Source organism: Acanthopagrus latus, chromosome 11 (genome assembly GCF_904848185.1).
Source record: "Acanthopagrus latus isolate v.2019 chromosome 11, fAcaLat1.1, whole genome shotgun sequence".
Classification (NCBI taxonomy): Eukaryota; Metazoa; Chordata; class Actinopteri; order Spariformes; family Sparidae; genus Acanthopagrus; species Acanthopagrus latus.
The window spans coordinates 8,126,208-8,140,819 of record NC_051049.1 but is presented as its reverse complement, the minus strand read 5'-3'; the positions used below and the strand labels follow the sequence as shown (position 1 = coordinate 8,140,819).

Below are 14,612 nucleotides of genomic sequence, written 5' to 3'. Positions count from 1 at the left end.
AAGTCACCCCAACTCTTGACCCCTGTCATTTATGAATAAAACATGCAACCATGCTGTTGCATAGTAACCAGGCTGAGGCAGAAGTAGAGTCGAGCAGCACACATGAGTATGTGTGTGCGAAAGAGGAGGACTTGCAGGTATAGTCGAGAGGAAAAACACCTAAGCGGAGGGGTCCTTTAAGGGCGGAGTGGATGTAAAGGTCAGCGTGTCTGTCAGAGCCGGGGTCAGCAGACAGTGGCGGTCATCTCGCCTGCAGTCAAGCTGCTCAGAGTGCATTAATAAAGCATTCATAACACTCGGATAATCACAGCTACCTGACCCCACCGCTCCGCCACCACACACGTACAGAATATTAAGCCGAGTGACTTCACTAAAAGTGGACAGAAAGTCTATAAACGTCCAACTTCGTGCGCTGTTTGAACACTCGCTTCAGTGATATTTCTCCCGTGCCGCTGGTTTCTGTTTGAGGAACGTTTGCAAATGCTCTGTGGTATTGACTCGGAGCACTGTGTGGCACAGCACTCATTGACAACTATAGGAATTTATTGTATTTTTTAGTTTAAGAAGAGCCTCTTTTAAAGTGTGTTTTGTGAATTTAATCCCGTGGACACTCTGTTATCAGTCCCCATGGATGCACCATTTTGCACATCTTGGATATTGAGCTTATCGTCTTGTTGAGTTGATCTTTATCTGCTGCACTACACTCTGCAGCAACAATAGTCCATATTACATCCTCCTCTCCCTCTCCTCTCGATGTAAAAAATATAGGCATCCGGACCCATAACTGTAAAACACCATGCCCACAGATCCATTTTCTGATAAACGTAAAAAGAGCGTTGTGGTCCATGTGTGACCTGCGAGAGGGAAGATATTCTAAGAACATTCATTATCTCAAAAGAAATTATCCGCATCCATGATTTATGCTAATCTCTGACCATGTATTCAAGGCTCAAAATTCCTTTACAACTAAAAATAGAGGTTCCTTCAGTTGCCACCAGCCTAAAGACATTATTAATGTGCAAGTAAAGGGGGGGAGATACTAAAGAGAGGGATCATGGGGAGCCTGTGAAAGGAAAAAGAGCGATACAGAACAAATTCAGATCAAATAGGCTGCTGTGTTTGATAACTGTTCCCTCTGAGGCACACCACACAGCCTCTACAACAGGGGAACATTAATGACTGATCCTGAGGAAGACAGTGGTACAGTAATGATGCAGGGGGTGCGGTAGTGTGCCTTTTAGACCAGCTGGTGGAAGCCATCTTTACGAGATAAGATAAACCTTTATTGATTCAGAGGTGCATTCAGGTGTATGTACCAGCACAAGGACAGAAATAAGCACAGATGAAAGGAGAAAAAGCAAAATATAAATCATTAGAAGTACATAAGAGAGAGAATAGAGCTCAACGGTGAGGATCCGGAAGTGAGGATGGGAGACAATTCAGGATATAGATTATTAAGATTAAGATTATTAAGAGTCACCACAAGCTATTAGATTGTGAAACAATGCTCCTGTAGAAATGTACGCCACACCTGTGAAAGTCATGTCATGCAGGTTACTGCGACTTCAGTTTGAGGGGGGTTTTTTTGCTCAGAATCAAATGTTTTATGGTCTGTTTTGGTCTCGTCTTTGCTTGGCTTTGTTCCAAGTTTAAAAGTCTTTATATAAGGATTTTCTGAAACATAATTGGAAAAAAAAATAAATAGGAAATTCTCCTCCAAAACTAGAGTCATTCGTAAGGTGGGCAGCCAGCGTTGAGCTCTACAGAAAATGAGTAGAAATAAAAAATGGAACCTATACAAGCTTACAAGATAGTCAGTATGCATACAGTACCCCGCGGGCAGTGTTGTACATGTGGCGCTGATGACAGAGATTGTGATAACTCTTGGTAGGTATGTCATCATAATCATTTCATCTCATTATCCCATCTCTCCTCACCCCTCTGTTACCTCTTCCATGTCGCTGCCTCAGTGCTCAGGTAGGTGCCACCAACGTACCCGGCTCGTGTCGTGCTGCATGCGTTGTGTCATGCATGTTGCACTGGAATGGAAACCAACCCACATAATGTATATAGTACGGCGGTAATGTTACCGTACCTGACTGCTTGGTCTCTCTTATTCCCAGAATATCAACCAGTTAGAGATTTTCGGAGACATGTCCACGCCTCCTGACATCACTTCTCCATCAGTGAGTAGCTGCCGTACATGCACCGTTTGCGATTAGCATCTTATAAATTCCCAACTGTATTTCCAGTGATGTGTTTTTCTCTTGTTCTCCCTCAATCCGACCTCCAATCACAGACCCCCGCCTCTCCTGCCAACACCCTCGACCCCTCGCAGGGCCTGCAGCCTCCCACGGAACTGTTTGCTCCCTTCAATCCTGCGTCTGTGCCCTCAGGTAGGACCTTGTTCATTTTCTGCTTAAATACACCACTGCTACAAGAGCAGGGGGAAACAAACGCAGCGGGAGAGGGAGAGCGAGTCGAGCGAGGAGATGAAGGGGAGCCGGAGAGTCAGAAGATTCGGAGGCAGAGGGCAGAGGAGAGGAGAAGAAGGGAGGGGGATGAGATAAATAGAGAGGGACGGAATAGAATTGAAATGTAGATGAGGGGAGGGGATGGAGGAGAAAAGGCGGTATTGGTTGTGTGTTGAATATGAAATGCATCATTAGCTTGCTGCCTCAGATTTACCTGTGGCTGAGGCGACTGTGGCGGTCAGAGGAAAGTAATAAAACATGCTGAGATGATTGTAGCCGAGACTCTTCTGTATGCACGGGGCTGCTGTGAATTAGACGTCGGTGTATACTTTATAGTTTGCCTGCCTCTCCTCCCTCGCTCCCCTCCTCACCTCTGTCCGTCTCCTCATCTCCTCTGCCTCTCTGTGCATATGTCAGCGTGGCGGGGCAGGCGAGAGGTTGAATGTCAGCGTTCTCTGCTGTAGGTAAGGATTGGAGAGCAGAAACAGGAGACTAGCAAAGTGTGTAATAGAATAAGCTTCTACTGATGAGTTTGAGTGATTTTAATGAGTGTGTGTTGAGCACTGCCTTTTCATAATGACTCTGCCTCATTCGGGAGGTAATTATGATAGTTCACCATGACCATTAAGAGACACCGCATTATCTGCAGGCAGAAGTAGGGCAGCACTCTCTGGTGATGCATGGGTTATTATCTGTATGAGTGTGTTTGTGTGCAGAAGAAAAAGCAGTGATGAGCAGATGCACTGTGGGTATTGTAATCACTTCCTCTCCTTATTTTTCTGCCTTATTGTTAAGATTTCACAAAATAGCCACATTTCCTGTTTTTCTCACCACCAGGTTACGTGACGATGGGAGCCGTACCCCCCGGCCACTGGTCCCAGCAGGCGTTTGCTGCCCAGACGCCGCTGGCCTTCGGGGTCCAGTCTCCTCTAGGTCCGGTAGCCCAGGTGCTGCCAGGCGGCCAGCCTCTCATCTGGGGCCAGGCCAACATCTTCCCTGCCACGCAGCAGCAGTGGGCAGCCATGGCAGCCGGAGCCTTCCCCCCCACAGCCTACCTCCCTGCCCAACCTGTGGGCACGCTGCCCGCCGCCATGTTCCAGACTCTCACCCCTGTCACGACTGTGACTCCAGCCGGCGAGAGCCATTCAGGTGCTGGCGCCAGCGCCTCAGCTCCCTCCCCTTCAGCGTCGTCGAGTCCGCAGCATGGGGAGAGGGCGAGGAAGATTGGCAAGGAGTTGTTCAAGGTGGGGAGCTAATTAGTAAATTGTTCTGATGAGACCAGAATCATTTTTTAATTCATCTTTTTGTGGTTATGATACAAAGGAATTCATGAGTAAAATAAATATAAATAAATACTTTAACATTTACCAGATTGAATGAGGAACCATGTTTATCTTGTCATTATTTCTTAATTTCTGTTTTTGGAGCCTTTATTAGACAGCCGACAGGAGAGAGATTACAGGGAGATGGGGAACAATATGCAGCAGTGGTCTTCTACAGCAGTGAACTGGGCACATTGCGAACATCATTGGCACCTTAACTTGGCTGCTTTGTTTGCTTCCTAATCTTGTGGAGCAGGGACTGGGTACAGCAGGAATTTAAACAAGCCCAAACTAGATTTAGTTTGAGCCTCTGCAGACACAAAACTGTATTGGTCTGAGTCTGAAAAGCTGTAAGACTGACGCAAGTTCAAGACAATAACAAAAACATCTTGAGACCAAGACAGAAAGCAGGTTTTTTTGCTATGTTGATCAAGTGACAGGGTCTCCAATTAAAAACTTAATGATTAGTTAAATATTGATCATAATATCCAGCGTTGCTCCCGACACTGGTGTTACAAGCTCCCAGTCTGGACAGAATCAGCTAAGGACTGCTAGCTGCACAGATAACTAGCTTGTAGCAGCTACAGATAACAGCAATTAGGGGTTGTTCTGGTGACATGCTGTACGCTATTTGTCTCGAGTATGAATTTAAAAGGTGGCCAGTTACATATCACACCTTTAATGTTTGCATGCCTGACTAATGCTTGCCCCTTCCTGCAGGATTTCCAGCTCGCAAAGCCTCCAGCCATGCCGTCGAAAAAGGGCGAACAGCCCAGCTTAACAGGAACCTCAGAGGCATTCAGCACTTACTTCAGCCGTGTGGGCACCGCCCAGGACACGGACGACTGTGACGACTTTGACATATCTCAAATGAATCTGACACCAGTCACCTCCACAACACCATCCACCAACTCACGTGAGAACATCATCTATTGTGTCTTTGTGTGTATTCAAAATATCATGCTTTTTCTGTAGCTTTTTCTTCGTCTGACTCATCTTCTCCCGGCCCGCAGCACCCACCCCAGCTCCCAGGCAGAGCTCTCCCTCCAAGTCCTTAGCCTCCCATGTCAGCGACCCCCCCACTGACGCCACAGACCCCCCCACAGACGACTCGTTTGGGGAAGCAGAGGGCAGTCCTAGTCGCAGTGGAGAGGAAGACGCTGTAAGTGTGTGTAGCTGTGTGTGTGTGTGTGTGTGTGTGTGTGTGTGCGTGTCAGGATGGTACAAGTGGTTTGTGGAATAAGTCAAGTGTGTGTGCCTTTAATAAGTCACTCCTTATGCTGCTATAACTCGCGCAGCACATTGAGATCTGCTGATAAATAGCCTTTGTAGCGGTGTTGGCGGGCCAGGTAATCACTCTGGCTGATTAGGGGGCTGACGCTGTTGTGTCCCTTTGTGTGTGTGTGTGTGTGTGTGTGTGTGTGTGTGTGTGTCTGTTTGTGTTTGTTTGTGTCTGTGAATGTGCATGTGAAGTGTGTGTTCCTGTGCGAGCGTGACCAGAAGTGTGCCTGCATAAGTATGTGGTTCAGTGTGTGCGCCTGGTCAACACAGCGTTAAATTAGCTGGTGGGATTGTCAGGGACATCATTAAGCTGTTATTAATATCAACCAGGTAGCGTCCATACATCACTACTTCTATATGGACAGACTCATCTCTGGTGAGATAGAGCAGGAATAATGCCCCAATTCTTCTTGCAGCGGCAATTAATATTTATTTTACCAGCTGCACCCTAATATGAGGAAGAGAAGTGGGAGACATTAAGGAGAGATGAGAAGATAAAGAGAGATTTTTAGGAAGGGCGGAGAAAATTCCACTTGCCTTTGACCAAAGTCCTTGTAGAGTGAGTGACCTTCCAAGAAACAAGACTTTCCTGGTACTTTCCCCGCCGGTTTTCTCTCCGTCCCTCTCTTTTTTTTGTGTGTTTCTTTCATGCTCGCCTCTTTCTTCTCTTTTTTGGCGCCCCACTCTCCGGGCGTGAAACATTAGTTTTATGCCTCCAATTCGGCTATTATTGAAAAAAAATAGAGGACTTTCACACTGCTGAAAATGTCACCAGGCCTGAATAACACACACACACAAGCTTTACACAACCCAGAGAAATGTGCAGCAGTGGCGGCGCCGAGTGAGTGAGTGCGCCGAAAAGGTTACAAAGGAAAGAAAGGACAGGAAAGATGGAGCGAAGGCAGAAAAACAGGCCCCCCTCCTCCACCTCCCCGCTCCCTGCAGGGCGAGATGCAAAAAGCGGAAGTGTTTTCGGTAAAAAGCGGCGGATCAATAGAGCGAACTCCACAGAGGCTTTCATAATAGACAACTGCAAATGAGTGTGTGTGTTAAAGTATGTTTGTGTGTATTAAATGTGTTACAGAGACGACGTTTTCTCACTCTGGTGTCCTTATGTCTCCTTCAGAGTATTGACACCTTTTCTCTTCTGCTTCCTCTTTACGTCTACTCTGCAATCCTTCCTTGAGATTTACTCTCCTTTATTTCCTTCTCTCTTTTTTTTCTCCTCCATCAACTTCTCTCTTCCTTCCCTTCCCTTCCCTCCTTCACCTCTTTAGGCGTGTGGTTCTGGGTCGCCCTGCCCCAGTGAGACAGCAGAGCCCAGCCCAGACCAGGCCAGTCCAGAGGCTGGGAGCTAGATAGCAGCAGGGCAGGGTAGGTATCGCTGCCTCTCCTGCTCCTTCACCTCCCTGCCCTCCCACTTACATCATCCGTCTGATTTTCATCTATTGCCTTGGTCTCATTTTCACTCATATTCCTCATTTCTCTTTTGCCTGCTGCCACGCATGCTCAAAGGACAGCATGTGTCTGACTGACTTTGAGTGCTTTGTCGTGTGTGTCTGTACATGTGTGAGTATTTGCTCGTGTTTCGTGAGCGTCTAGTGATGTGGCATCACGTGTGTGTGAGTTTATGCAGCAAACGTGTGACGAGTTCATTGCGCATGATCACTCCGGCCACCGTGCTCCGTGCCCTCATTGTGTCCTGTCTACGTGGCTCGTACCTAAATCACGCCCAGTTCCCTAAATAGCACATATCCTACTGTGAGAGCCAATAGTGTGTGACAGCCAATCAGAGACTGTGCACCTCACTGAACAGGACGTCTTTCGGGATTTGTCAGTGTTGTCCACGAATGTGCTGATCTCGAATGTTTAGCAAAATTTGAAAATGATGTGTGCTGTCATTTGAATGCATTATGTATGTTGCTTGATGTAATGTAAGTCATAATATGTGAATTATTGTCGGAGGATCAGAGTGATAAAGACAAGCAGCGACCATCGAAACTCAGGGAACTGCTGATGTGTTTGATTCTACTGGAAAACTTTCAAACTCTTTTGGAGACAAGCCTACACAAGGAGACAGAGCGACACACAAACACACACACACGCACACACAAAGACACAGCAAAGATGAGAGCCATTTTGATCCCTGCCTCCCTACCCGGTGTCCTCACCCACACAATTCCCGACTTTGGCTCCTTAATGATAGCTGCTGGCACTCACACAGGGAAAAAATGTAATGGTTTTGTTTTCATCAGCTAATACCGGGGTGCCAAGATTAATGACTGCCCCGCCATAATTGGCATTAATTAAAACCCAAGAAGCCTTTGAGTCCTTCCCCACTCCAGGAGAGGAGGAGGGGTGGCTGAGCATCCTCTCTTCCCCCTGTTGGCCACCATCCTCATATGGAGACGGTCTGGAAGCTGCAGGGCAGCAGGTGGATTCGAGCCTTAAGTGGGAGGATGGATTGTAGAGTAGCGAGCGGTGAATCTGGCTGCAGCCCGGCTGTGTTATGTCCAGAAGCGCCGAGTTTTTCCTCTGTAGTAGGTGGACTGCTTTGGTCCTGGTCCAATGACGCTGCTCCCATATGGTGTTTACTTGCTCAATCACATCGACTTTCGACACCTCCCCAAATACACACACACGCAATAATCCCTGTTATTCCCCAGACAAGCACACCTGTGATCGATACTTTCGCCACCTGTGCTCATACTGGAGCCAAAAATGTGTGAGTGTGTTTGCTGCTGGCCATGACCGCCTGTCCTGTCCTCCCCCTCCCACGGTGCGGCTCCGACCGACATGTGTTCGAGCTGGTGGGAGTCTAAGTGTTTTTTTTTTGTTTTTTTTCTGGGGTGATCTCATCATGTCCAGAGAACGATCCCGAGTCTCAGCCGTGAAATGGCCTGCTTCCACGGTTCACTGAGCAATCTCACATTGCTGCCCTCTGCCCGGGGCCTGCCACTCACTCAAACACACATGCACATAAATGTCCACATGTGGACCAGCCAGGCCCGATATTTTGGCCTTCAAGTTGGTGCTACGCCAGGGCATCACTCATACCTCCACCCTCCCTCTCGGCCCGGGTTTAAGCGGCCCCGGTTGGCAGGGCTGGTTAGATGATGCAGGGTGACACTGCCGGGCTGTGGCTCTGGTGCAGGGGCTGAGCAGTGTGTGCTCGCTGTCACTGCTTGTCTCAGCCTCCTTGTCACCTCTCAGGGCTGCTGGCAGCTACTTTCTGCTGGCTGTCCTTCCTTGGCCGGCCCTACAGTCACAGCTCTGTATCCCAGAGTGCAGAGGGCCTCCAAGCCTTCGCTGCAGTGCTCTGTTCAGGTGAAAGCCCGTGCAGATAATGTAACAGCCATGTTTTGGTATGAATTTGAGCACTACTTGAAAGGTAGTTTGACAGCTCTCTGTAAATTGAATAACGTGTCCAGACCTGCGCAGTATGAAAAGTGTCAAGAAGTAACTTTTACTGTCATTTAAATACAACTGACGTGACTTTGTCCCACAGATACTCTTTAAAAGGAGGAACTGCATTCAGATATGAAATGAATCATCCAAATGTGACCACAGAATTGTTTTTACCATGAGTGTTCTGGCCACAGTTAATCAGTGGACAACTATGGATGGTAGGAACGTCAGATCTCATTATTTTCTTTATTGATAAATCTGAAATTTTCCATAATCAATAAATCAATATTGAATTAACCCATTACATTTTCCTGGGGCCCAAGGGGACATATTGAAATCCTCAATTTTGTCAGACTGACAAAGCCCATAGATATTTCATTTACTTGACATAGAAGCTGTTCCAATCCTGACATTTGAGAAGCTAGAACCAGACAATGTTTAGCTTCTGTTAGAAATGGCCAAAATGATGATCCGAAGAGTTTCTGTCAATCAGCCAATCAATAATTCAACATGTTTTTCACCTATACTCTATAATGACATGCAGCAAACGTGTGAAGTGTATGTGTGTTTAAGCTTTAAGCTCAGGAAGGCTAACACACAAAAATCCTCTGGATGCTCACCTGCTCCTCTTTACATTGAGAAAATGTAATCAAACAACTCGGGATTATCATCGAGTGTTAAATCAAATTAAACATTCTCAAGTAGACGTTTCCTTTGCCATCAGGTTGCTTCTAAATTTCACCATTATGTCTGATGAGGATCACAGCACCTCACCCCAGTGAGCTCTCATCCTCCAGTTTCAGCACGTTACCCTACACTTGTGATGGAGCTACTGGTGGACCCCAAACCATCTTCATCTCTGCACCTTCTGAGTGCAGAATGATTCCAGAATATAATAGGCCAGTCAGTGGTCTCCAATCAAGTTGTCTGCATAGCAGATTGAGTGGCTGGCTGTAATTATGTGTACGATAATAACGGGGCCCACTGTGAGTGACTGCAGCAGACTTGGTGCTCTGACTGCAGGGTGTTCCATCATCCACTGTTGTGTTCCAGCTCAGCTGGAGAGAAATACAGACATGATGACTCATAACTGGTATTTCAAGACACTAGTTTATACCTCTGATTTATACTGGCCCTGCAGGGAGCCTGCAGAGGGAAAGAATATGCACGGACGTACGCAGTAACACACTCTGAAACAATAACTCAAACACACACACATATAGAAAAAGGTTTCCAGAGGGAGGGGGGATTTCTCAGTGGCTGACCGGAGAAATGATTGGATGTGGCTCCTCTGAAGCAGCGTACTACTGCCACTTGGTGGTCACATGAGGTACAAGAGCTGATGAACCTCTGCAGATCTCGATCGTTACTTGTCGGGACTTGCAGATTGGTGATACTTGTAGTTCAGTCAGTTGAGAGAATGAATCAGTAAATCGGGTTCCTCCCTTTTAATTGTGTGACATTCAGATGAAAGAAATCCAGCCAGGTTTTATAATGTGGATGAGTTCAAACTGCTTGAGATTGCTGATCTTTTTTCTCTTTCGTGCACAGAAGGGGAAGGACCCTCTCTACGCCCGGATCAACAAAGGGAAGAAATAAAGAGACTCACAGGAAGACAGACCTGACCAGCACTGAGAGAACAGGAGGAGAACCTTCATCCCCCCACCTGTGTGTGTGTGTGTGTGTGTGTGTGTGTGTGTGTGTGTGTGTGTGTGTGTGTGTGTGTGTGTGCGTGCGTGCGTGCGTGCGTGCGTGCGTGCGTGCGTGTGTGTGTGTGCATCTATGTGTGTGCGTGCATGTATGTCTGGCACATCGCCCTGCCTGGCCAAGCCCATCTTCTTCTTCTTCTCCTCTGGCTAACAACCTTCCTCTCTCCTCCTGTGCTCCTCCTCCTCCTCCACCTCCTCTCTGCAGTCTGCTCTCCTCCTGAGAGGAGAGAGCCCTCTCAGTCCTTCACTCCAGGCAGGAGGGATATCAATCACCGAGGCGGATCCAGTTCTCCCTCCACTGCGCTGTCTTCTCCTCTCCTCTCTCACACCCAGCCTTACGGACATATCCTGCTCCTCCCCTCTCTCCCTCCCTTCTTCCTCTACTCCTCCTCTTCCTCCTCCTTTTCCTCTCCTGTCTTCGCTCTCACGCTCCTCCCTCCGCCTCCTGTGTCTGGCCCAGAGACTGTGCTGCCAAGGAGGGACTGAATCAAGCAGTGCCTCCCTGTCTCCGACACACACACACACACACACACACACACACACACACACACACACACACACAAACACACACACACAAACACACACACGCTCATTGGGATCACGATGATCATCTTTCGTTTTAACTGACTGAATCTGCATCTGTAGCGGGGAGATCCGACTGGAGGAGCTAGACTCTTAACAGGCCTATCAGGGATGGTCCGTTACTGGGATCGCTGCTTCTGATTGGTCGGTTGGTTCGGGCGTTCTCTCTCCATTCTTTGTGAGTGTCTGCTGGATCACTATGCAGAAAAAGACTCTCTGGGAGCTACTCACACACAGACTACATATACTCACACAAACACATGCACACACACAGTCATCGCTCACCCTCTCTAACATGCATTCACACACACAGTAATTTGCCAAACGTCTCTCCTCGCAGACAGACTCACACAGAGGCCCAGAGGACCAGACATACCGAGGAATGGACCCTGAGAGGGAAGAGTTGCAAGTCCAACAGATTCTGTGATTGAACTGTTCATTCTCTATAGCTTTTGTACAATACCGATTAAAAAAAAGAAAAAAAGAAAAAAAAAAAAAACGAGAACAAAATTGAAAAATGGAATTTTTATTTTATAAGTCAATCAAGCCGCTGGGGTCAGCTCTATAGGAGTTATAGAGTCAACATGGCTTTAAGGCATCTGATCGTTGGTTTGCCAAACTCATTTTGTAAATAATGATAACAACCATTCTGTCCACCGGACTTCTGCGCCATAAAATAGGAAGGCTTCAGTTATGCAAACTCTCGACGTTAACCCAAGCAATACCAACATATGAGTTCTTTCACCACGTTCCGTTGCCCCTCTTTCTGATTTTGTTCTTGTGCATGCATGTCTGTAGGTCTTCGTCTTAACCTCACTTACTAATCCACCTGCACACCTCGCCCGCCTCCCCTTACTGTCTTTCTCTAATCCAAACCGCCTCACGTTATTATCTCCTGAACAAATTAGCTCCTGCAGTTTCAGTTCACCGCAGCCTTGTGTTTCTGTGCCACAAACCTATATATTCCAGCAGACACTGTATCCCAGACTGCTCCTCACCTCCGCCCCAGTCCCCCAAGAAGTCTCTGAGATACAGCGACGCCCCTGCCCATCTGTCTGTCTGTTGGTCAGGTGCCAAACTGCTGCTGTCCGAGCGTCTGTGTGTGGACCGCGGCGTCCTCTGCTACAACTACATCAACTGTGATGCCAATGACTCCCTATTTTATGGCCAGAGTCCCCCATGTCACGTCGAGAACTCTTTTGGACTATGATGTTGATTAACTTAAAAATTTGACAACTAGAAGATGAGCAAAGAAGTCGAATTAAAAAGGGAAACGTTTGCTGTTTGAGTACATAACATTTCTAGACCTATTTTAACTTTACCTCAGCTAACAGTTTCTTAATGTAAATTGACACATTATTTTTATCTTTATGAATATGACATTCTACAGTGGGTTTTTAGATGATTTTTTGGTTTCTCTCTTGATTTACGTATTCCACCATGTATTACTGTTACAAATAAACACATCCCAAATGACTGATGTGTCTTTATTTTTTTTTTATGTGTCCCGGTTGTTGTGTGTGTGAGAGAGTGTGTGGAAGAGAGAGTGAGCCTAATGGTGTGTGCCCGGCAGAGGTGACCCCCAGCGAATCTGTGGTTAGTGTAAAGCAAGTGCCACAGTATTTTGTTGTAATTTAACACACCTTTAATGGCCTGTCACATTCTGCTACACTTGCAGCCACTAATGCACGCTGTCATAAGCTTTATTAGTGAGCAACTGCACGAAAAAAAAAAAAAAAAACAGGGACTCCAGCCTTCCGCCTCCTACTCCTGCTGCTCCACTCCTCCCAGCAGAAACAACAGTACAACAACCTTATCACACTGTTTTAATTCCACAGGACAAACTGAACGTTTTTAAAGGATGAGTCACAAGAAAATTATTTCTGTTCATGCTGCTAGTTTCAGTTTCAGGGAAAGATGGTTTGAGAGAGTCCTCTGTGAGTTTTCATGCTGTATATTGTGGACGTGAATGGAATATTGTTCTCACTGCTCATAGCACTGAAGTAAATACATTTGACAGCAGTGTTTATTTCTAAAAAAAAAAAACAAAAAAAAAAAACACTGTCCCAGTCACCAGATAATCCACAATCCTCACTGTCAGCACTTTTCTTTCGGGACTATTTCTCCTGTGAGAGCTGTCAGCGGTGAAGTCTGTGGATTGTACAGGATAATCGCTACATTATTTTTGGAAAGACAGATTTTAGAATATATATATATATATATATATATATATATATATATATATATATATATATATATATATATATATATATATATATATATATATATATATATATATATATATATATGCAATGCCAGAGAAAAGAAACAAACTGCCAGAAATTTCAGATTGATATCTCAAAGCTTCTGCAGACAAAATACAAACACTGTCATGACTGGATACAAGCAGATTTTGCTACACAGACAGGACCGCTGGATTTATATTTAATAGTCAACCAAATAAATAGTTCAGCATTCTTCTCACAGAGCTGCTGTATGTCAAAAGCCTTTATTCAGATTTGTTATGTAAGTAAATGTCCCACAAGTTCTCCAGTCAACCTTCCATTTCAGCGTTTTACTATTACACCTGATTTTTTTAGGATTAATATCACATCTGCATTGACCCGTTTGTTGTTTTTAATACTGCTGCAAATGTGAAAGTTTGAGCTCATTTGAACTAGTTTTTACACTGTTTAGTCTACAGCATTATATTATATTATGTTTGTAGCATCACTGTCCTGTGAGGAACTCATAGGTGATCAGAGCAACAACCTGATTTCAGTTTTGCCACCATGTTTTATCTAGATTATTCAAGACAGTTTGTAAACTGTTTAGTTTAAGAAGTAGGAGAATTTTCTCCACCCATAAAGGAATGATCGATTCTTCTGTTTATCTCATCTGTAGTCAACACATTTTGGAGGTACGTGGTGTTTTCACTGGGCAGGAAAGATATGAAATACTGTGACTCCAATCTAAAAAAGTTACTTGTGACTTAGGCTGTTAGAAAAGTGGAGAAGACCAAAAACAAAAAAAATGTCTTTGAGATGCAGAGGAGAAGTAGTGTAACATTACATAAAACAGGGTAAAACTTCATATTACAGGGCTGGAAATTTCATGGACAGTAGGTGGTTATTACCAATAAACTTACTTGAAAGTTCTGTGAAATGACCCCAATTACCACAATAATGCACTGACAATGTATTGAAATCACCCTCATATTCTTTAATAATAATATTCTGCTGTTTTCCAGCAATGACTTAATGAATAGTTGCTGATAAATACATTTTCAGTAAACTTCCAACTGGTTAACTTCTCCTGATAATTCCATTTTCATTTCTAAATCCTTTCTTTCTGCAGGTCAGTACATTTAATTTCTAACCATTTACATTCATACCAGTTAAACAGTCAGACTCTTTCTCTCTTTGTGTCTCTAAAGTTGAACTGATCTGCTGAGGTAATAAAAATGGAATTCAATTTACTGACCTGCAGAAAAAAACTAGTTGGACGTCAAGCTGCAACTCACCTGAGTTGAGAGCCTGCTGAGGGGGAGAGAAACAGAAACGAGCTGTAAAGTTTCTTGGAAATGTATTCAAGAAATTACCAGCTATCTATGACCTGACTAATTGTAGAGAATATTATTCTTATTATAATTTGGGGGTAATTTGAGTTAATTATAGTGGTAACTAGGAGGTACTTTCAAAGAAATGTCAAACATGTTAACTGGTAATTACCACCTGTAAAATGAAATGTTGCCCAAATTGGAAAATACTGTTCAAGAGCCTCAATTTGTACTTAAGTAACAGTTACTTAGTTACATTCCACCACTGGAAGCAGAG

General features: G+C 45.2%; 1 protein-coding gene across 10 annotated transcripts in view; it reads left to right on the top strand.

The window, feature by feature from the left end:
- The window catches only part of dab1a (DAB adaptor protein 1a), a 75,290-nt gene extending 63,037 nt beyond the window's left edge, over positions 1-12,253 (top strand). For 9 of the 10 annotated variants that reach the window (XM_037114116.1, XM_037114123.1, XM_037114115.1 and 6 more), the window contains 7 exons: positions 2,124-2,186; positions 2,300-2,396; positions 3,312-3,718; positions 4,517-4,712; positions 4,810-4,958; positions 6,355-6,451; positions 10,037-12,253. In XM_037114116.1, the coding sequence (XP_036970011.1) occupies positions 2,124-2,186; positions 2,300-2,396; positions 3,312-3,718; positions 4,517-4,712; positions 4,810-4,958; positions 6,355-6,435 (993 nt within the window). In that variant the 3' untranslated portion in view covers positions 6,436-6,451; positions 10,037-12,253. The remainder of the gene's footprint in view (positions 1-2,123; positions 2,187-2,299; positions 2,397-3,311; positions 3,719-4,516; positions 4,713-4,809; positions 4,959-6,354; positions 6,452-10,036) is intronic. The other variant, XM_037114118.1, reaches the window with a different exon arrangement.
- Positions 12,254-14,612: the final 2,359 nt, after the last annotated feature.